This window comes from Spea bombifrons, chromosome 6 (genome assembly GCF_027358695.1).
Source record: "Spea bombifrons isolate aSpeBom1 chromosome 6, aSpeBom1.2.pri, whole genome shotgun sequence".
Lineage (NCBI taxonomy): Eukaryota > Metazoa > Chordata > Amphibia > Anura > Pelobatidae > Spea > Spea bombifrons.
Window position 1 is genome coordinate 39,039,395 of NC_071092.1, and position 21,963 is coordinate 39,061,357.

The 21,963-nt window shown below is 41.4% G+C and overlaps 2 protein-coding genes across 2 annotated transcripts; one reads left to right on the forward strand and one right to left on the reverse strand.

The window, feature by feature from the left end:
- The first annotated feature begins 1,568 nt into the window (after positions 1–1,568).
- Positions 1,569–7,711, forward strand: ZBTB37 (zinc finger and BTB domain containing 37). The gene is made up of 4 exons (XM_053469147.1): positions 1,569–1,615; positions 4,355–5,310; positions 5,876–5,975; positions 6,572–7,711. Exons 2-4 carry the CDS (start codon positions 4,382–4,384, stop codon positions 7,094–7,096), a joined length of 1,554 nt encoding a protein of 517 aa, XP_053325122.1. The 5' UTR covers positions 1,569–1,615; positions 4,355–4,381; the 3' UTR covers positions 7,097–7,711.
- A 7,842-nt stretch (positions 7,712–15,553) lies between these two features.
- Positions 15,554–21,445, reverse strand: SERPINC1 (serpin family C member 1). The gene is made up of 7 exons (XM_053469148.1): positions 21,308–21,445; positions 19,177–19,550; positions 18,557–18,772; positions 18,192–18,329; positions 17,507–17,903; positions 16,838–16,902; positions 15,554–15,761 (listed from the first exon to the last, which is right to left on the reverse strand). Exons 2-7 carry the CDS (start codon positions 19,546–19,548, stop codon positions 15,585–15,587), a joined length of 1,365 nt encoding a protein of 454 aa, XP_053325123.1. The 5' UTR covers positions 19,549–19,550; positions 21,308–21,445; the 3' UTR covers positions 15,554–15,584.
- Positions 21,446–21,963: the final 518 nt, after the last annotated feature.

Sequence of the window (21,963 nt, forward strand, 5' to 3'; positions counted from 1 at the left end):
CCCCCAAATAAATGTCTCCCGTTTTAGATGTTGGGAGGTAGGCAGCCCCTCTCTGTGGATTAAACCACGTTATGTTTTTTTCTGCCCCGGCTTCTCCTATTTTCATTATAGAAGTTTATAATTTCTAGATGTATGGTGGGTTTCCATATGGTAACACTCATTGTACACATGGGGGTATTTGCAATTCTGATGCGGATGGCACCAGACACAATGGTTGTGCAGTTACACAGGGCCCTGGTGTTTCACAGATCACCGAACCTGTAGGAACAGTGAAACCTGGTGGGGTGACTGTCAGCAGAGGTAAGTCAATAGGGTCATTCTTGCTTATTCTGGTAAACACGGGGGTTTATGCTCCCAAGGGAGAGCTGTGGTTTATCTATCTCGCTTCACTATTCATCATGAAGGGGCCAGCACCAGTATGTTTCTCCAACTGGAATGGCTGGGCTGGCCCTGTGTAATGCATAATGTAATGGATGAGGAGACCTTGAAGAAATCTCACTGATTTTAATATGCAGCATACAGGGCAACCCAAGCTCTTCCTGCCGCAGAAGCTCACTATAATGTATGAGAGCTGAACTACTCCTGGTTCTCCATACAGATCCGACATTATAATAGGACTCCATCCTCTGCTGGGTAATGGTTACCGATGTACTGTGTGCCATCTATGCCTTACCCATTTTCCAACCGTACATTATATGTACATAATATCCACCTTTGTCTTTCTTGTTTCAAAACAAAACTTGGTTATATCTGACCCACGTGTACCGCGCGGCCACAATGCCTCTGTAAGAGAATACAAACCAGTACACCGAATACAATGTGGCTGGGCTGTATAGTTTTCATGTTGATGATGTCACAGCGTGGATGCAGTGGCGTAAAACCCGTAACCATGTGTAGATTAGAAACATATCTCTTGTGACGCCAATATTTTGCGTTCAAGGCTCAGTCCCATCACGTGCGAATTCATAATACTAATTCTAGCCCAGAAATGTATCTGATTGCACTGGCTATATATCCGTGTATATTTATCTCCAACCTAAAATGAATACTTATTGGGTATAATCTAATCATTAAAGCACAAGCTTAAATCTAAATACATCAACCCTTACATCTAAGCGTGTTACAGCAGGAAGATTTTATTTACACATAAAGAACTTATTTCTAAACCATTTTATTTACAAACTATTTGAAACACAATTGCTTCAGACGTAACATATCAGTTGGCGGGACACAAAGTGATGTGGGCGCTGACGAGACACTTCCACCGAGGTCTACACCACGTCATCAGATACGACTCGGGAACCGGCCCAAGTAAATAGACCAGCGTTCGCTAGGTCGCTAAGATAAGCACATTGGGTGAAGTAATAAGAAATATAGCAGACTCAAGGGGAGGCTTGACACGCATGGTTCCCCACCAATTATGGCGCCCACGGCGATCATCCCCGCCTCTCCTGACAGTCGCTGGCAGGCAAAAGCAGTGGGAGGGTGGGGAAAAAGGGATCATCGTTTACTTCCGGGTAGCAAAGGAGGGTGAGTGAAGGTATTTTGACTTATTACTTCCGGAGCGTTGTGTTCCGGCGGTGGGCCCCGTCCCGGCCCGTCCGCGCCCCCGGAGGTAGGTGGCAGGATGCAGGGGGGAGGGTGTCAGGGCGCGGCCTGGACTTTCATACCCCATTCAACCGCGGGAGGGCGTGGTCAAGCGTACTGCGGTCCGCCCCTGTCTGTCTGTCTGTCCGTCCAAATGGGGGTATAAAACAATTTGATAAGTGCCCCCGTCAATAAGTGTCTCTGCAGGATGTGGGCGGGATGGCGGATGCCTGCCGTGCGGGGCCAGTGCGGGTAGCAGCATAAACGCGCCCTTATTATGCTTCAAATTCGTCAATATGTTATCAATAACCACTTTATGCCCGGTCCCTGCTGACCGAACACAGCGCTTTATACTATTACTTACAGCCTGCGGGGGCCGTGCGCGGAATGGAGTGATTACCGGGGCCTGGCATAGTATATTGAGAGCTATACAGCCGGTCAGACAGATACCTGTCACTGCTTAATTCAGCACTGGCACCTATATATCATCCATACATATACATGTTAAATATTACCCAACTGAGCATGCTCATAAAAATATAGTGTCCACTTATATACCTGGACATGTATAGATATAGAGTGTCTCCATCCTATATGACAGTTCTGCTATATATATATATATATATATATATATATATATATATATATACATATATATATCATTTAATTATACAGTATACATAAAGGGTTGTATTAATACAAAATGGCATTTTTTCACATTTAAACCCGATAGGTTGCTTCACGCAGTAACCCTTAACCCTTTCATGCCTGGGTCGTACTAATATACAGACATAAAGCCAATTTCATTGTCCGATCGATGCCTTGAGCGCAGTCCGGGGGAGTGATTTATAAAAGTAGCATAAAATGACTAACATCGCATTTGCAATAATTGTATTTCATTGAATTTTAAGTCTTAACTTGATATTTTTGTTACGCTCACGGAAAGCATCCATTGCAGAGAAGTAGTGTTTAGGACATGCAGGATCCAGGGCTACCGTTATCTCTCGACCTATTTCCATTCTGCTCCACCCTCCCACTTGCTTCTAGCGGAATCAGCCCGTAGCCGGCAGGATCCAGATGTGCAGACTAGTGACGGGATTCCAAAGAAATATCTATTCTCATATAAATAACAGATTATTGTGTATAAACCGTGCTTTACCCTAAAACCTGATCTGTGTTTAACCCTCAAGCATTGCATTTGGTATAGCAGGGGGTCTGATGCTGTATGGGTGAAAGAAAGGTGGGGTAGGAAGGCTATACTGTAGGGTAAAAGGTAGGGGGTGTCTGGGGAAAGCCATACTGTAGGGGTAAGTCTGTGGGGGAGGGGGGCATTTTATTTTACGTCACAGTAGTGATAATTATGTCTTTCCGTTCCTTTAGTAACATTCAGTTTTTAATCGTATCTCTTATACTTTGTTCAAAATTGAAACTATTTTCACAGATACACATTACCGTTCCTCCAGCGCGTTTTATAGTCCCGGTATCCAAACCGTATCCAAACACGCGTTCTTAGGTTACTGAGTCATGGGTTTCGACATTGGACTGCAGCGGCGTCTTGTAAAACGCCATAATTAACTGTGACTGTAATGTGAGTGGGGTCAACGTATTTAACACCCAGATTTTTTTACTCGGCGGACATGCAGGTGAGTTTGTAGCCGCGACTCATCCCATTCGGTAGGCTTTTTGTATTAAGCGCGGTCAGGGTGAAACGCGTTGGGTTACTTTGTCTAAGTTTTGTATCCCCCTGTGCTGATATTTAGGGATTTTTAACGAGGATGGGCTTTTTATTTATATGGGGTGTTGGGAGATCCTCTGCTCCGTGGGGTGCCGGTTGTTGTAGGCTTTACTGGTTCATAATAGTTCGTTAATCATTGGGAGGATGTAATTTCAATTCCTAGTCAGTACGACTCGGGGGTCATCAGCTGGGTCCACGAGAAAAACCTAAAACTCCATCTTCTGTGGCTCAGGCGTCTTTATTTTCTTACTTGATTATAATCTGGATGGTATCTCGGTTTGGATAACTTGGATTAATTGAATTCGTTTACCAAAAATGTAAATATTGCATGAATATAAACAGCCAGATGCTACATTACTAAGCTATGTTTCATGCTGAATAACCTTTGAACTATAATCTATCTTAAATAAATAAAAATAGATTTTTCCTCCAAAAGCATTTCATTATAATAAATTTGATTAAAATCAAAGAAGTCTGATTGAAATAAAAAAGTAAAATCAGATTTTTTTATTAAAAAGTAATCATTTTTAATCCACCCCGTTTCAGAGGCATGAATATGGCGCACACAGGTGCGGCGGCTGTTGCAGTGGCCAAGCTGAAGCATCTGCAGCCCATGTAGACTGCAAACAATAAAACATAGTGACAGCGGCAGAGATCCAGCCTCCTGCTAATCTCCGAGAATTACAAATGCTTCCACCCTAGTGATGGAAGTAAGAATACGTTCATAAAGAACATTGAATTGGTTTCCATGGTGATTGCCATAGGCGATTATTTTATTTTAGGTAATTCATTCCAGTACATTGTTTCTGACTGCATCTAAGATTGCGGCTCTGATATACTGCAAATTTACCCCAAATGTTCAACCTTTTCTCTTTATTTTGTTAATTTAAGTTGGAATAATGACTGTGGGATTAGTAAGTAAACATGTTGTGTATATATATATATATATATACTTACGACTAAATTGCAAAGAGGCGAGATAACCCAGAGGGTAGCGGTAACGCGATTAACGCACTGTTTTTCTTTCCGTAGGGTTGAGTGTCAAAGACTGGGGTAGCCATGGAGAAAGGAGGCAATATACAGCTTGAGATCCCAGAGTATAGTAACTCTGTGCTAAGCCACCTCAACCAACTGCGAATGCAAGGCCGCCTGTGTGACATTGTGATCAATGTTCAAGGTCAGTCTTTCCGGGCGCACAAAGTTGTACTTGCAGCCAGCTCCCCTTATTTTCGAGATCACATGTCTCTAAACGAGATGAGTGCAGTCTCGCTGTCCGTCATCAAGAACCCAGGGGTGTTCGAGCAACTACTTACGTTCTGTTACACGGGCCGGATCTGTCTGCAGCTTGCTGACATTATCAGCTACCTAACAGCCGCCAGCTTTCTACAGATGCAGCACATCATTGACAAGTGCACTCAGATTCTCGAAGGCATCCACCTGAAGATCAGCTCTCCTGAATCGGAGGAAGAGTTAAGTCAGAGCCGGCCCAAGCATACGGAGAGGGTCCAAGATTCCCACCGTGTTAGCCAGAGTCTGAGCCGTTCCCTAAGTCCACGTCACAGTACTCCACGGACTACAGGCAGTCGGAGAGGCCAGGTAAGCACCGTGCTGGACATACGGGAGCTGAGTCCAGCTGAAGAGTCCACCAGTCCTCAAATGGTGGAGCAGGGGTCGGATGTGGAGAGCAGGGAGCCCATCCTACGTATAAACCGAGCAGGGCAATGGTATGTGGAGACAGGCTTGGCAGACCGCGGGGAAAGGAGCGACGATGATGTGAGGGTGATGAGCGGTCTGCGGATCAAGACTGAGCATCTGGATGAGTGGTTGGGACCGGAAAACCAGCCCTCTGGCGAGGACGGGAGCAGTGCGGAGGAAGTGACCGCCATGGTTATCGACACAACAGGGCACGGGGCAGCTGTGCAGGAGAGCTACAGTCTGGGGTCTTCAGCCACCAAAGTGTCTAGGCCAACAAGCAGTGAAATAGACAGGTAAGTCCCATTGTTGCCAAACATCATCTTCAAAAAGGTATCTTAAACCTTCTGTCACAAATGCGCCAACATCTAGCTGTAAATGCTGCTTATTACAGTTCTTATGTGAAGGTTGATAATTGTCAGAGTAGACTAAATAGCGTTTACCAGTGATAAGTAATTTATATCCGCTAGGTATATAATGTCACACGATATGTACAACCATCTTTTCTTTTTTTATAGGAAAGCTGTACTCTCAGCATGCGCTGTTCTAAGGGAAATACTTTCTTTGAAGCTATATGCCTCTCGTGAATTAGCATTAGAAGAAAATCGTACACTTCACATATAATTAATATTCCGGGTCAGCCGCAAATTAAACTTACCACTCTTACACAATTATTTTTCGACAGAATTTACCCACAATTATTCACATGCGCCATGTTAATTAACTAATAAGTAGTCAGTCTACGTATAGAAAACGTTACGCTCTTTTGTTTGTGCCACAAAACCGTAAATGTGTTGCAAAAATGTTTGTTATATCAGCATAGTCACTGCTGCCACCTTTTCCTTTAATCGCCTGTCCAAGATTCAGCCCGTCGGGCAGCGTGGTCACAATAGTAGAGCGTCATCGGGCAAAGAGTGAGTCTCCAAGGAGGATGGAGGAACCGAAGCAGCACAGCTCCCAGGTCAGTGAGATGAGTTACTTTTACTGATAACCGGCAAGCGTAATCTACTGGTCACCACTTTAGAATTAAAAGCCACTTATATATATTTCACATAGTCATAGAAAACTCTTAACCAGATGAAAGATGTCACATCTGGTTTATCATTTGACTCGGAACTTCACATTTAAATATAAGGTTCTTCATCTTCTGGAATATTACACCATTAGATATATCAGCGAACCCCAAATACCATAAAAAGCAGAACAATTCAAAAATGCTTCAAAGAGTAATAATCATAAGCAGAAATATACCGGTATCTGCCAAAAACGAGATAGATGAAGCATGTTTGACATCTTGTTATGTGCATGAAGGTGTAATATCACACGCAAGTAATAAGATAAAACATTCCATAAGCAAGCAGAAGCATCAGTGTCTGATTACTAGATTACTCTAGTCCGTCATTCGAGAAGAATATTCCCATAGAGAGAGCCTAACACATTTTACAGATGTCATGTTTTTTATTCATTGACAATCCTTATTTCACCGTTTGGCCCAAAGCGTTATGATTGGCGTGTCATGCTTGTCATGTCCTTAAGTCTACTGTTTTTCTCATACAGTCTGACGAAGCAGGTGTTATCGGAGTGAGTGGTTATGTAGAATACCTCCGCGAGCAAGAGGTGTCCGAGCGATGGTTCCGCTATAACCCACGGCTCACGTGTATCTACTGTGCCAAGTCTTTCAACCAGAAGGGGAGTCTCGACCGGCACATGCGGCTGCACATGGGCATCACTCCTTTTGTGTGTCGGATGTGCGGAAAGAAGTATACTCGCAAGGATCAGCTGGAGTACCACATCCGGAAGCATACGGGTAACAAACCGTTTCACTGCCACGTGTGCGGGAAGAGCTTCCCCTTCCAGGCCATCCTGAATCAGCACTTTCGGAAGAACCATCCAGGTTGTGTTCCACTCGAGGGGCCCCACAGCATTTCCCCCGAGACCACCACTGTTGTCACCTCTCGAGGTCCAACAGGTGAAGAATCTCCACCTCATGAAGAAGGAGGAGTTGCCCCTTCAGCAACAGTTGAGGTGGCATACGGAGGGGAGACAACCCATGGCTCTGTGTCGACCACTGGACCAGACTAACAACTCCAGAAGTGATAATAAAGGAGGACGTTGAAAGACTAAATTCCTCCTCTTTACCTCAGCAACCCCTCACTATTAATCTTCCCTTGATGTTCCTCTCTATAACACAAATCAGGCCTCATGAATTGAAATGATGAGGTTTTTTTTAAGTAAACCCGATATGAAAACAGTACAGCGTTGGAAACCATGAGAATTTACTTGCCAAAACCACAAAACAAAAACGTAATATCATCCTCAGCAGACGTCAACTGTAGGAGTAAATGGATCTACGACTCTTCTGTTTTTAAATTGGTGGATAACATTCTCCTTTTCTTTCACCCCTTCCTTACAGTGTGTGATTATTGGACTGTATTACGTACTTGTTACATTTTTCGCTTAAAGCTAGGTAGTGCAGCGTCTCCCGCTGGTTGCTGGTGGGATGGGGGCTTTTTTTGTATTTTAAGGCTTTCTTCCAAAATGTGCGTAATGGGTGGTATACCTGGTCTGATCTGCTTAGACAGGAGATTGTGCAGAACAAAAAGGAATGTAAGGTGCTTGGAGCTGCTCACACAGCAAGCTCAGGGACACTTTCCTTAAGCCTAAGAAGGGAAAGAAATTAGTCTAACTCATTACTGATGAATGAAGAAAAGGTCAGACATTTTGAAAACAAGGTTGCACTGCGTTAATTATGGTGGACTTTATAGATTCCTCGTTATGTCAGAGAGTCAATTGATTGACTCTTCTTGCAATATCATGAACTTTTGGTTTTCTTCTCTACAAGTTGTGAACCCCCTGAGATATACTCGGATATGATGGAGGTATCACTCCTGACGGAGGAGGCCAAATATTTATTCTCTTGGTTATAACAAAGCTTTCAGATTCTTTTATTTATGGTTTTCAAATCATGGTAACCTGTCATGGCTCAGAAACTCGCCTCTGACACTTTTTACTAAACTGGGGATTTGCGGTACATTTGACGTCATGACTGATTATGACCGGCTGACACCAGTGAACTTCTCCTGTAAGAAGGGCTGAGCTGGCCTAATATAATAAGGAAGGATGTCGGGACAGAGGTCATAGCCGACAGCTAGAGGGTCAGAGGCTTGGATATAATGCAAGGAAGTTTTATTTTAACGAGTAGGTGAAGTTTAAACATTCAAGGAATAGACATAAAATAATCCCAAGAACCAAGGACTGATTAAGGTCTGAGTCTTTACAGCAGAAATAACTGTGAATGTCGTCAAATTCTCTGTTTAGGAAATCTCTGGCATTCTCTATGCATTATACAGGGCCAGGTCAACCCTTCCTACAGGAGAAGCTCGGCGAGATTTGCCCTTTTCATAGTTATATCATGGAGTTGAATCGTTTAGCTCTCTTGCAAACTCTCTTTTTAGTGAATAATCCTTTTAGAGTTTCCTGATGTGATATTCAGCCCCATAACCATATAATATGGGGGCTCAAACATAAGCTTCTAGCTGCATTGGCGCCTTTTATTTCTTTTATACCTTAGTTTGTTTTTATTCACACTGTAGTTTTCTTTCACCACAATACAAACGCTCACAAATGTTTTATAGGTGCTACAGCCTCTTGCGGACCCCCGAGATACATATATCTCAAGCATGGGGGGAGCTGAACACAGTATTTCACGTACTTCATTTTTAACATTTTGTTACAGGCTTTGCATGGTACCAAACGCCAATATTTTGTCTAAGTTATTCTTGGTACACGCTTATTGAGGTTTATCTCTTTTTTTATTAGGGCCAATTTGCTTCCTTTCACATCTTTTGGTTTCCGTAGGTTGTTTTGGATCTGTTGTGGAGCAAATACGTTGGCCCTCCTATTGGTGTATATGTGCAGCTTGCATGGATTTTTAGGAAGGATAGAGAAAAGACCCTTGTCACCCTAATACTCAGGGTTTCCGACTCACTCTACTATATATAATATATATATATATACCATGTACCTCTTGGGCTTTGGGTTTCGTATTGTGCAATGGGGTAAAAATATGGAGGAGCTGGGATTTCTTAACTTTAGTGAATACACCATTGGGTCTTAATGTGTATAAGTTCTAAGATGGCTGTATAGTTAGTCTATGTACCTGGGTTATAGACTAATGACACCCCTCTGGTACTCAAAAGAATTACTGGTTTCTGGATTAGCAGTTTTAAGTGAGGCTGCATCAGAATGTGAGAATGTATGGGTATTATTACCTATACATTACCCTATGGTGGGCTAATAAAGTTCTGTATAGCAGACGGATGGTGCTTTAAAAATAACGAAATCCTGAAAAATGTGTTGTGGGGGGGCCTTTTTGTGATGGTTTATAAAATAGCACTTTAAATATAAGCTGGCCTTATATCTTAAGGCAATAAAGCACCTCAAAAGGAAAGCTAGACGAGTCTACAGTAATGTTCACGGATAACTCCAACAATGGACACTTTTGCTCGGAGTCAGTAACTGCTGTAATAACCCTGGAACATGTCAATTTAATAAAGCGTAGGTAGAACTATTACTGTGTACAGTGTTTGAGTGTTTTAGGTAAATGATGGAATCTGCAAAGCAAAGGATTTGGGAAAATAAGTGTGTGGCCAGTGGAGGCCTTCGGTTAAAGTGACAGCCCCACCGCATGCATATTAATCGCATCTTTAATGTCTACACAAGGGACTCTCAGACATAAAACCTTTAAAGGAACAGTCACCCCGTGAAAAAAAATTATAATTGAGAATTTACGCAAAATTAAAGTGTAATTAATTTTCCATTAATTAAAATCTTTTATATGCCATTTCCAACATGTGCTTACTCACTAAAGAGGAATTGTGTTTGTAAAGGGCCACCCCTGGCAACAAGGGTAGAGGAGGCCCCGTATAATGTATAGTTTAATCATGGGGAGTGGGGCAATAAATCTCACTCATTTAAAATATGCTTAATACAGGACCATTTGCTCACTGGGGCTGTAAAATGAAGTCCTTTGTCTTGGTTAAAGGGACTGAGGGTCCAACGATGAAGCTAGCTGGCAGGTGTGCATTGGGGGGGTGTAAATGTTCATGGGCAGATATCGAACTCTCCGACATTATTTTAAGCTAATTAACAGTTTAATGTCACTGACACCACTCTAAAGAAGTACTCTGGGAGTTATTTAATATGCATTCTTCCAAAACGAAGAGAAAAAACTGATGTTGAAGCTGTAGCCCTGCTTCAGCAGCTGCCCTTCTCTTCTGTGATCCAACGATTCTTGCCACTGATTGGCTCCTTGGAGCCAGCCCTGGGGGCTACCTGGAGGTGAATATATCGCGTGCAGGGAGCATATCTCTGGGGAGCGGGGAGAGGAACAAATGCATTTGCAAAAGGGACCCCATGAAAATGTAAAGGGGCCGCGCAGCATCAAAGTGCATATGATGGCGGCAGGAAATTACTTAAACTGCTCTTAATATTATTTAGAATCAGAAACGTATGTATGAAAGAAGTATCCCTTTTCCCACCAGCACTTGCCAAATGATCTCCCCGCATAACCACAATTTATTAACGGGTCCGCGTGTAATGTGAAGGAAGTTTTCTGCCCTCTTTTATATTGTGTTAGTAATCATTTCGTTTACCTCAGTCCCAATACATTTCTGTCTCTAACCATATTCATGGAGATAAAATATCTCTTGAGTTACTCTCCAACTGCCTTGTCTGACCTGCACATTAGTAGCCCTGCTTACACACCTGAAATATTGACGTTATATACAGTAAAATGTTATGATATATGGCATAATTAACCATACGATGTGAAGCGTAAGCAGGGTCGCTGGCCGATGCCGCTCCATACTATACTGAATCGGCCATTCCAGGTGAAGATAGGGTGCTGCAGCGTGTGGCTACTGGCTGGATATGCCCTACTGTATGTACTTAAAAACACAAAAGTGCGGCCACGCATATCTAGCCAGGGGCCATTTATTTGTCATTTGGCGACTTGCCGTTTTGGGATGTTCCTTCAGAAATCTCTGGTCCTATTCCAAAATCCAGTATTTATATCTAAGTAAATTTAACTGAAATTCAAGTTTGTTCTTTCTTCTTAAGGCTTTCAGTCTAATCCATGTGCTTCTTATACTCTGACTAATAGGCTACTTTATTGTATTCCCAAGCAAAGCATTCTGTCTTAGAACCAAGGCAGACATCCCCCAAAACATTTGCTGGGTGTTTGATGTCCTCCTTCAATTTGTGAGAACATGTAGCATTTGAAATCTGTGAATTTAGCCACTGTGACACTTCCGTAAACCGATAACCCGCCCTGTACCAGAAAACACTGGATCCGGTTCCTTTCTTACCTCTTGTGTTCCTTCAGCCCGGACTCAATCTTATGTTTTAAGCTCACTTGGCCTTCTTCCATTTTTCCATGGTGTGTGTAGAAGGACAGGTCAACACAAACAGATGAGAAGTTGGTATATGGAGCTTGTAGATGTTCTTCTATACGTTTGGTTGTTTGGTTGGTTGGTTGGTTGGTTGGCTGGCTGGCGAACCCCTTGGTCTTCATCAGTTCCGGTCTCCTTGTTAAATTGTTTTAGAACACTTCACTGTGGTAGAGCTTACAGCTTTGGCACTCAGTGTGGGTTAGCATTGGGTTCTTCTTTCTCTTCATATTAAATATGTTTACCTTAAGAAAAGAAAAGGCTCCAACTTTGTTCATTACACAAGGATAAAAGAACAGTAAAGAAAACATATTTATCAGATGAACAGGTGGAAATATCTAGAAATGTTTATTATATACTCACTGTATTGCTGACTACTTAATGGTAGCGTAACAACGTTGTTTCATTCAATAGATTGCCCGGAAATTATGTTTAATAACTATGTTTTTTTTTTTTACACCATATTAAAGCAGATCTGTCATTACCCCAAACCCTACATTTTATAGACCACATGACTTCACCTATACACCGGTGCTTATAGATTAAACAGGTATGGTTACGCAGTGATTTGCATGGTTATTCCTTCCCTCTGACTGCCTTTGATTGGTGACGGAAGGGGAGATACTTCTGGAGAGGGAAGTGTTTGTGACGCTGGTTTTGCCGCCGTGTTTACCTTTCTAGGGGTATATTAGTCCTTTACATTTTAATATGTCCAAAACAATTTCACTGGTTAGGGAAAGAATTGCAGATAATTGTAAATCTGAGTAATGCTGAAAGCTGTAAAGTTACCGAGTGATTCTATAACATATCTGCGATCTATGTCATCATAAACTATAAGCACAATCGCTAAAAACCGTCTGCTACCTGAAACATTTATTTTAACCAAACACTAGATTAAAATGCATTTGGTTGACGTTGGCAAAGTGGATCATAGCCAGAAATGGGTGGCATAAAGTCATGGCAGGTAGGGCAAGGGTAGGATTGGGAGGAGCTTACATTTAACCACACCCATTTACCCCATACTGAGCTCCTGATACATGCTTTGTCTGCCTTATGGAAAGAAAAAAAAAAACAGCCTTAATAAAAGTGCTTTTGGCTAAAGACATGTTCAAAGCGTCTCTCCCGATATAATATCCCAGGCTTTATCAATAAAACAATTATTATATAGGCCACCAATGACCATAATCATTCTACCTCCATATAAAACGAGGAAGATGCATTTCAATGTTAACTTTGCAGCAAACACAGCAGATGCTTGGATATTTATACACAAACAGACGGTTTAGTTAAATACATTATCATCCCCTTCCCAGATCAGCAAGAAATATCTGACAGCAACAGATTTGGGGTACATTTTCTCTGTTATTATTAGAAGTTACACCTGCACGGATGAACCTTTTTGTGTTCTCTCTGTTTGGTTTCTAATGTTAATTCTGAATCCGATGGCCACCTTACGTCAAATGGAAGAATAAAAAAAGAAACGTGAAACAGCAGCGTCCGATGATAACCCTTTCGATGCCAGAGGGGTGCTGAAGCAGGGTAACTCGTTTTGAGAAATGAAGCGATGAGTAGCAGGGATTCCAGTTTTAAAATTCCTCTTTACTGGAATTCCTCACCAGATCGGGGTCTTTTCCAGTAACCCTTCCCGTATAAGTAACCTCAGCCACTGCATGCTCAGGAAATATAGGACTTTATTTATAACGCGGTATATATTTCCTCCAGAAGACTACTCCATCATTTCAAATCTCAAGCTTGTTTTGTTGAACTATTTTTATTTTTACTGTTTTGATGGCTGTATTCACTTTGAACGACAAGTGCATTTTCTGATGAAAAATAAAATAAACCCGTTGTACCTGTCATGCACATACTTACTTACACACAGGTTTTTGGGGGATTTACGGACACCCTGTTAATGACTGAATTGTATGCTTTGAGTGCAGCAACTAACTAAATCCATCACAATACTGTGCGTTTTCCTTAAAAAAAAACCATGTTTGAATGCGAACAGAAACAAACTTACCTTTGAGATACGGAGCAGCCCATGGGGGGTTACGTATCAAAAAATGGAATTTGAACTAAGCTAAGGCCGTAGTTTTGAAACTATGGGTAAACACTGGTGTTTTTTGTTAAGCTAATCAGTAAACGTCAATAAATTCTAACCCGGCGAACTAAACATCAACGTTCTTTTAGACTAAACAGGACAGCGTAGTCTGCCGTTCACTGTAACAATGAAGGAAATTCTCTCTTTCTTTGCCACGTAGCGTTTCCATGTGAAAGTTCAGGGGTAATAATTGCTCCTCCTGTTATTTTATGCGCATATACCTTTTGTGATCGTACCTGCCGCTGGAATTTAGCAGATAAAGCCTGTATCCTGATGGTTTTTCCTCTCTTGTGAAGAGCTGGAAATCCCGCTGGAGGTTTTCTTCCTGCTGTCGCTTTCAGTCATCATCATAATATAGAAGTAAATCTCTCCGGCAGAGCTGCCATCGTGGAATGTGGGGCCTGGGAGAACTCGCAGGGCTCTCCTTTACACTCCCCGTCTCTTGGTTGTTTGTGAGAAGTGAAACCTGGAATATGACATCATATGTTAGCGTTATACTTAATGCAGAGATCACAAGCATTATGGAAAGAGCGGTGTCAGAAGCACGCTGGGGCCATGCCGGGAGCCCTGTTTGCCGCTTACTAAGGGTATTCCTTGTTTTCTTTTGAGTGTGAAAACAAAGTGGCAGCTACATCAAGAGCTCATCAAGCTGGAATTAGCTGCACGGGGAGGCTTTATCTGCTAAATTGTAGAAAGCAAGAACTGCCATAAAATGTATGGCATAACTCTGAAACCCTCTGGGTTTGCCACAGTGGCTTAGAGTGTCAGAGCTGATTGCTGCTGGTTGTTCGATTAATGGGGGTTCTACCCCTCCCAGCCTGGGAAGTTCTTAGGTATAGTCTGGGGTGATACAGATGCCCAGGCCGGTATTTGGTCGCAGACAAGTGGGTGGCTCATTAACTGAAACCTTTCACACCAATCCAACTGGGAATCTGTAAATGCTGGCAACGGATTGGATGTTTTGATAGAGACTCTATACACAGCTTTTATATCAAAAGCTACTTTATAACTGGGTAAAAAGGTGAACTATTTCTTTGAATGAAAGCATCAATATGTACCCGGGTACAGTGTTTACATGAATATTTGTTTCATAGCTCCCTATAGACAATTTACTACATACATACGAAACATGCTGTTGGCTGACCATTTGCAAATGTGTTTTTGATACTACTAAAGTGCTTTATATTGTTACATGATACAAATCGCCCATTACATATCTAACGCAAGCAATGGCACAAATCTTTAACCCATAGCTCACTCATGAATACCAGAAGTTATCTTGAAATCAGTGACTTTGTATGCATTTTTTTCTTGCATAATAAACCAGCCTAAAAGGAAAATAAATGTGGCTGACTTATATTTTGCAAGTTTCTTTCTTGGTTTAATCTTGTTTGCAGTCACTCAAACCATAATCAACGTTCCTTAATGAAGTAGTATAATAAATCCCCAGTGGGCACTCTCCAGATCCAGCCAGGCAATCATATTTTTCATGATAAATACACTCTATACAGGCGTTTACATTTTTGGTAGAACCCATCATAACGGGTAAGCTTCTGTATATTAAATCCCTAAAATGTCTTGTGTGCTTCATCAAGTACTATAAGCATCTGGCTCTCAATTAAAAACAGCAGCATTTTTTTTCTTGTTTAATGCTAACATTTATTTCCATTTGCAAAATTACAAAAAAAAAACAAAACACGAGGGTGAGTGTTAGCAATTTAATATCTACAGGACTCAACAGAAAAACACATTTCAAATCTGAGCCATAGTTCACTTTTGAGAATATATCCAAATGGAGACGTCATGTCATTAAAAAAATATCACATTTAATACACAATCAGTGTTTATCTTCTGAATGTGTTTTGATGATCCCATTTCATGTATCACTGGTTTACCTGTCCAAAGCACTTGCACTATTTTGGATATATATACACAAGCATTTATCATAGCAAAACAGTGAGTTATAAAAGAAAACACCCCGACAATATGTTGTATTGACGACATCTCAATCTTTAATCAGTTATTCACATCCTGGGTCAGAAATTCTTCCCATAAATATAATGGCATTGATGGCCACTTCTCGAATAAAGACCAGGAAGGGTCTGTTGGCTCTGAACACAACCCGGTTCATGTTGAATGATCGTCCTGTCACCACTACAGCAGTAGAGGCAGCTGCTTCAGAACCTTCCTCGTTGACCTGAAAGGTTGAAAGTGATGGTTTTGTTATACTCATAAACTTTTAGGTTTCATAGTGGCAATTCCATGTTCTAATTCCTTATTCCAAAGCTCTAAAGACCTTAAACTGTCAAGAAATTGGAATGTGGAAGACTAGATCAATAGTCTGAACAGGCAGGATTTAAAATACTGTGCCTTGCTTAAGCGTTCCCCTTCATTAGGCCCTTAGACATTACTGTGTGTTACAGTTTGGTGTAAGCATAGTTTTGATAATTTTGTCACTGATTGACTATGGTTAACAATGTCTGGACTCTAAGTAAAGTGTTTTACCCAGAGATCTCAGATTTCAATAAACTTATTTCTGGAAGGTCTTGAGTTTGTTAGCAAGCAAGACTAAACATGAAGATCACGCAGCTATCAAAACAGGTCTGGTGAAGTGTCCATCACGATTGGGTTACAGCACATATAACAAGACATGAAGATTGCCAGGGGATCTTAAAATCTATTATTTCAACATGGAAAGTGTAGGTCACAACAACTCAGCCCAAAAAAAGAACATCCACAAAAAAGTAACCAGGTAAGAGGTGCACAAGAGAAGCAACATAGAGACCAATTCCACCAACGAATGAGCTGCAGATCTCCATAGCTAAGATGGGACAAGTATCACCTGGATGCTCTACAAAGCTTTCATTCATGGAACGCCACCATTCCGGTAGGATTTTGCCAAAAACTACATGGCTTGAAAATGTGATCCCTGTGGTAAATTGTGAGGATCAGAGCAATACATTGTGGAGATGCTTTCATTTGGAACTAGATAACTGGCTAGGTTTAGGTGTGAGATGCAACCAAATGAAATTGAACTCATAAATCAAGTGTAGTCTTAGAAAAACATCTACGTCCGCTTTCTTGGTACAATGGCATAATCGTATAATTCCGGGTTGGAAGTGGATTGGCTGATTTATTAAATAATTAGCAAGATTTTATTCCCCCACTTATACTGCTTATGTGTGTATTGGAACCTAAGCATTTTTATATGTTCATCCTTATATTTTGTGTTATATAATCGCATCCACGTATGTTTGTTCATATTATTCTTACTTCTAAAAACGCCTTGTGGTATGCATCTGAGACATACAAGTCGTTTCTTCCGCCGGCAACAATTCCTAAAAGTAGAAAAACACAATGTGATTTTTTGGGGGGGCAAATATCACACCAAGATGTTTTCATACAGAAGATAATCAATAATTGACAGAAAAGAAGCATAGACAGGAGCAATAAAATGTATCCGCAAGAACATCTTGGATACCCAGAAGCTAACTTTTGGATCAGTCGGTTGTGGTCCAGGGGCTAGTTCACCTAAGTAGTTTTTGTTTTTGGGGTGGAGGGCACACCAGGAGAGGACATGCTTATTCCTGCAATTACTTCTCCAGTATTCTAATTATGCTTTGCCAATTTTAATTTAAGTTAGCCTACAAACTCTTTCAGCCATCGGCTGGATACACATGGCCACTCGCTATGCTTTTACACTCACCTTCGCAGGTATCCAACGTGTGCCCACACACTAGGGGAGACTGGATCTGCTGTATGAGCGACTTTAAAGATGGATGACCAGAACCAGCTGGCACCCAACTTTGCCTGGTTTGGCAGATGGCTAACAGGATCTGAATGGTGGTATTTCTACTTACCAACCCAACACATACCAACCAACAAAGACATAAAACTGCATAGATTATGAAAGGGAAAGCATGTAGTGTAATAAAATGATACCTGGGAGTCTTGCGTTTTGTGGGTCAAAGAGATCAACCAGCCCCATTTGCTGCAGATTCTCTTTGACGCTGAAGGAATCTTCTATTCTGAATCGAGGCAAGTAGACTGACAGCTGCACCTCACGAGATTCTTGGAGCCAATTATTTAACTTCTCCAAAGTCAGATCCTTTTCCACCATCTCTAGAGGTGTGTCACGTGATGGCAGCACTAAAACCATTGTGATGTCATCACCTTTATAGGGTAACTCAAGGACCTGAACACCATCCTTTTTGAATCCACCGTAGCGGAATAAGCTTTCCTGGTACATGGTGGGGACTTCACAGGTTTTGTTACTTCCTGGTATGTTGAAAATGTCTAATTTTGTATTTTGCGAGTTAAACATTGACTTCCACAGCCCCTGCAAGGATAGTTAAATGTGAAGGACACAATAAACGGCAAGATTTCCAGTGTTACAGTTCATAATTCTTTACATTATGCATACTATAGAATAGAAAGCAGTAAACTTCAGATCAGTCTCCATAGTGTCACCCAAAGTTCATCATCCCCACTTTACAAATCCATCCACAATCCATCCACTGCCCCCAATACTCTCCAGCCTAAATTGCCAAGCTTGAGATTTTCAAAGATTTACAAAGTTAGATTGGCTAACTTTGTAAAGTTCAGTAAATTGTAGGAGGATTCAAACCTTAAAGTAGATGGCATTGACCAGCACTAGCGTGGTGTCTACAGTGAGTGCTCCCTCTGGGATGACATTGGTGATGCGTTTCTCAGTCTTATTGGCCACCCAGTTGTTGATGACTTCACGAGCCTCCTCTGCTTTTTCCTGAATAGAAAAAAATGTGACATCTGAATTAACGATGTGCTGGCGGTTCAGGAAAGAAAATAATTTAAAATAATTTGAAACAACATATATTTACGCATTTAGCTTCAGTTTTAATAAGGTCATTAATAACCCAGCTCAGCCATGTCATTAAGTGAAATTCAGTTGTGGTGCTCCCAGTCTCTGGAACGGACTTTAAACATCATACAAGTAAAGAAGCAATAACACACCTTGAAGTTTAGGGGCCACAACTTTGCACCATAAACAATTTCGCTGATATCTTGGTACGTTTCGTTAAAGGTCAGGGACTTTTCACCAAAGAGACGGTTGGTTGAGACGAGTTCCGATGATTTGTTTGCTTTCCTGTATAGTCGACAATTCAGTTTTGCAAAGAAAAAGTGGATTTGATCTGAAGCCTTCTCCGAAATAGTATCAAAGCGAAAAACCTTCCAAGAAACAAACGCAATGTCATAGATGTAAATAAATAAATAAGTGTGTGTGTGTGCGTGCTTAAAAGAACAAAGAGGTAACAAAAGAAACAGATCTCAAAATAAGTAACAGTCATATTTAGTAATTATATGCTTTGAAGCCAATATCTTCAATGCCCTTGTCTCAAGGTTAGAAATTTGGATTTGACCTTTTTATGATGTACACACAGATTTAAATTCACTTTAAATAAAGACCGTTTTAAACAAACGACTCACTTGCTGTTATGGTCTGTAATCTGACTAGTCTGCGTCATCTTTGCTAGCAAGTAACCTGATATAGAGATAATCTAGGAAACGGGCCAGCATTCACTTTTATGTTGATCTTTTAACAAAACGCTCACCTATACACTACAGGATCTTACCTCCATTAGCTGCTTCAAGGTGTTATCACAGGCTCCCAACTTCGCCATGGTAAAGGCTTGGGAAATACTGAGAGGCGACATGAAGAGGTTCTCGGAGTCAGATTTGGAATCAGCCAGGATTTTGTAGAAATCAATAGCAAATTTGGCATTAGCCTTTGAGAGCTCCCAGACTCTGGGGTTGGTAGACTCTGGCAACTTCTCTTCTGGCTCCTTTGGCTTTTCCTCTGCTTCGTCTCCGTCCAGGGGTTTTCGGTACACACAAAAGGGGCTGAGTGGGATGTCCTTGGGTTTGGCAACACAGATATCAGGGTGCTGAGATTGGGGGACAGCCAAGCCCAGAAGGCTGAAGATCACCAGGGTCAGGAGATGCATACCTAAACATTAAAGATTGCGCCAAGTCAACAAAATCATAGCTGAGATCAATATATATTAGTTAGTAGTTAGATAGCTGTAGTATATGGCTTTGGATGTTTAATTGTAACAATAGTACAGTGCAATAATAAAAATACAGACATTAGATGTTCCCCCTCCTTCCCCAGAACCCTGCATAGAACAGTAATAAGTAAAGATGGCCCCATCTGTTTTCAGACTACAGTTTATACAGTGTTCATACGGCCAAGTATCTGTACAAGGGGCGTGAAGAAAAAGGGGGCCAAAGAACATCAATGAAGCGCTGTTTGTACCTATGATTCATGCCAAGGGAAACCCCCCTTAAACTTTACCCATTGTCTATGACCATCCACGTGGAGTGGTGGGAAGGTGACCAGCAGTACTCGAAGAGTACGTTCAGAGGTACGATGGAAAAGTTAAAGAATAGGAGGGATGTTATGAAAGTGTAATCTGTGCAGAACAGGAGATAAAAATCTTATTTTTTTCTCCCTGCCTAAAAGCCCCTACACTATGTCCAAAGGGTATTAAAAATGCTAAAGATACAGAAGGGACTGACAAAACTGCACAGATAACGAAAAAAGGGTAATGAATAATCTAGCTTCAGGGGCAAATCCTGTGTATGCAATCTGGGTGTCAAATCACAGGTCACAAACCCCAAAGACCAGCCCTATGCCTGCATCTTATGGTTTCCATGCATTATTTGATCTATACCTTCAATGCTGAGTTTGCTTGTGATTTTCTGTTGATCTGTACCTGCAAAGCTGAGTTTGTATGTTTTATTCAGTTGATCTATACCTGCACTGCTGTGTTTCCATATGTTGTTTATTTGATCTATACCTGAATAAATGGGGGAGAAAAAGCAAGGTGTGGTACAGTGAAGGACGGGACAAAGGAACTCTGGGGGTGATGACGGGATTCCTCCATTTTGTAACGGAAGGGGACTGGAGACTCGTTTGTAGGATCACATGACACTGCCAACCAAGGGCAGGACACAAGGGACGGAGCCAATGGGGGCAGAGCCAAAGGTGGCGAAAATACTTGAACCAGCCCAGGGCCAGTTGTGGCGCACATCAGAGAGCGCCGATGTATTTTCTATTGTACAAGTAAATCTTTCCTTACCTTTCTTGGACATACTGGTACTTCCATGTGGTCGAGAAGGGGTTAATATAGCCCTGAGAAAAAGTCTCTGAGACAAACCACATAAAACTGTGTATGTTGATGGGTTGGGGGGGATTATGGGGAAAAGAAAATATACCCAAAAGCCTAGTTTACCCAATACAAAACATTGGTGTTTTAGCTTTGTTTTTGTTAGAATGAAATAACTTAAAAACAATGTCTTGTATAAAGAAAAAAACAAAAAGCTAAGGTTGTTAATGAGAAGTAAAGAATTTGGTCCGGTGCAGGTAATTATTGCTTGTTAAAGGTTATGTCAGCTAACAAAATATCAGCATAAAACCCAGAAAAACATGGTGTTAATCTTTAAAAACGGGAAGACAGCTTCACATAGTGATCTTACTTGGTACAAACGATAAGCAGTACCCAGAAATACCGCAATTAAACCCAAGAGTCAAGATTTGTTCCATCCTTAGTACACAGTCCACTTTTTTTTTTTAATCCCTGTGGACAGGAGGCTATAAATAAGAGCTTTAATTAACAATTAGCTGATAATATACAAATATAACTCATTCAATGAAGGTGTAGATTAAAAGAATACAAGTAGTAGTAATAACGACTGTTGTACCTGCTCCTGGGGTTTCCCTTGCAGATAGTCTTCTTCAGGCTGCGGAGAGAAGATAAACCCTGTGCGGATCCCAGCAGCTCTCTTACCAAATGTGCTCTTCATCCACAGGGAAGCACAAGGACACCGGGTGAAAGGTGGGTGACCGGCCAGTTGGAATGTTAAACAAAGCGTCTCTATATCTAAACATTTAATCTTTTCCTGAGGAGGGTCTTGCTGTTAACTCTTACGCTACTGGAGGCTAATGCACGGTATTTACATGGGCAACTTAGAAAACGCTTGCGTTAGGGTGAATGAGAGGTGTTCATATGTCATTGCCGGTAATTTTACTATGAAGGCACCTTCAAGGGGGGTGCCAGAGACATATTTTGTCCACAGTACTTGGAACCCAAGGGCCAAAAAGCATCTCTGCAATTGTAGTTACAGCTTAGGGCAGCTTGATAGATATATAAGACTCCAACACTGTACTGAAAATTAATGGAATGGTACCAATTTAAATATTAAACAAATAACCAAATGAACGCTGCTTTCCAGAGAAAGTTGGAGAGTCTCTTTGGGTTAAAAGGCGGTGCAGTGCACTGATTCTGCTCCTTGGTAAGCAATATAGCCATGAGAAATTAGACAGGACTCGCCGGAATCGGACTGCTTGGACACAGTGG

Excerpts from the sequence above, each read along its gene's own strand:
- ZBTB37 (XM_053469147.1), top strand. The coding sequence starts at position 4,382 with ATGGAGAAAGGAGGCAATATACAGCTTGAGATCCCAGAGTATAGTAAC. Across the intron at positions 5,311-5,875 it reads ACAAGCAGTGAAATAGACAG|ATTCAGCCCGTCGGGCAGCG; the intron begins GTAAGTCCCATT and ends CGCCTGTCCAAG. Across the intron at positions 5,976-6,571 it reads CGAAGCAGCACAGCTCCCAG|TCTGACGAAGCAGGTGTTAT; the intron begins GTCAGTGAGATG and ends TTTCTCATACAG.
- SERPINC1 (XM_053469148.1), bottom strand. The coding sequence starts at position 19,548 with ATGCATCTCCTGACCCTGGTGATCTTCAGCCTTCTGGGCTTGGCTGTC. Across the intron at positions 18,773-19,176 it reads CCTTGAAGCAGCTAATGGAG|GTTTTTCGCTTTGATACTAT; the intron begins GTAAGATCCTGT and ends GTTTCTTGGAAG. Across the intron at positions 17,904-18,191 it reads TCAATGCCATCTACTTTAAG|GGGCTGTGGAAGTCAATGTT; the intron begins GTTTGAATCCTC and ends CTATCCTTGCAG.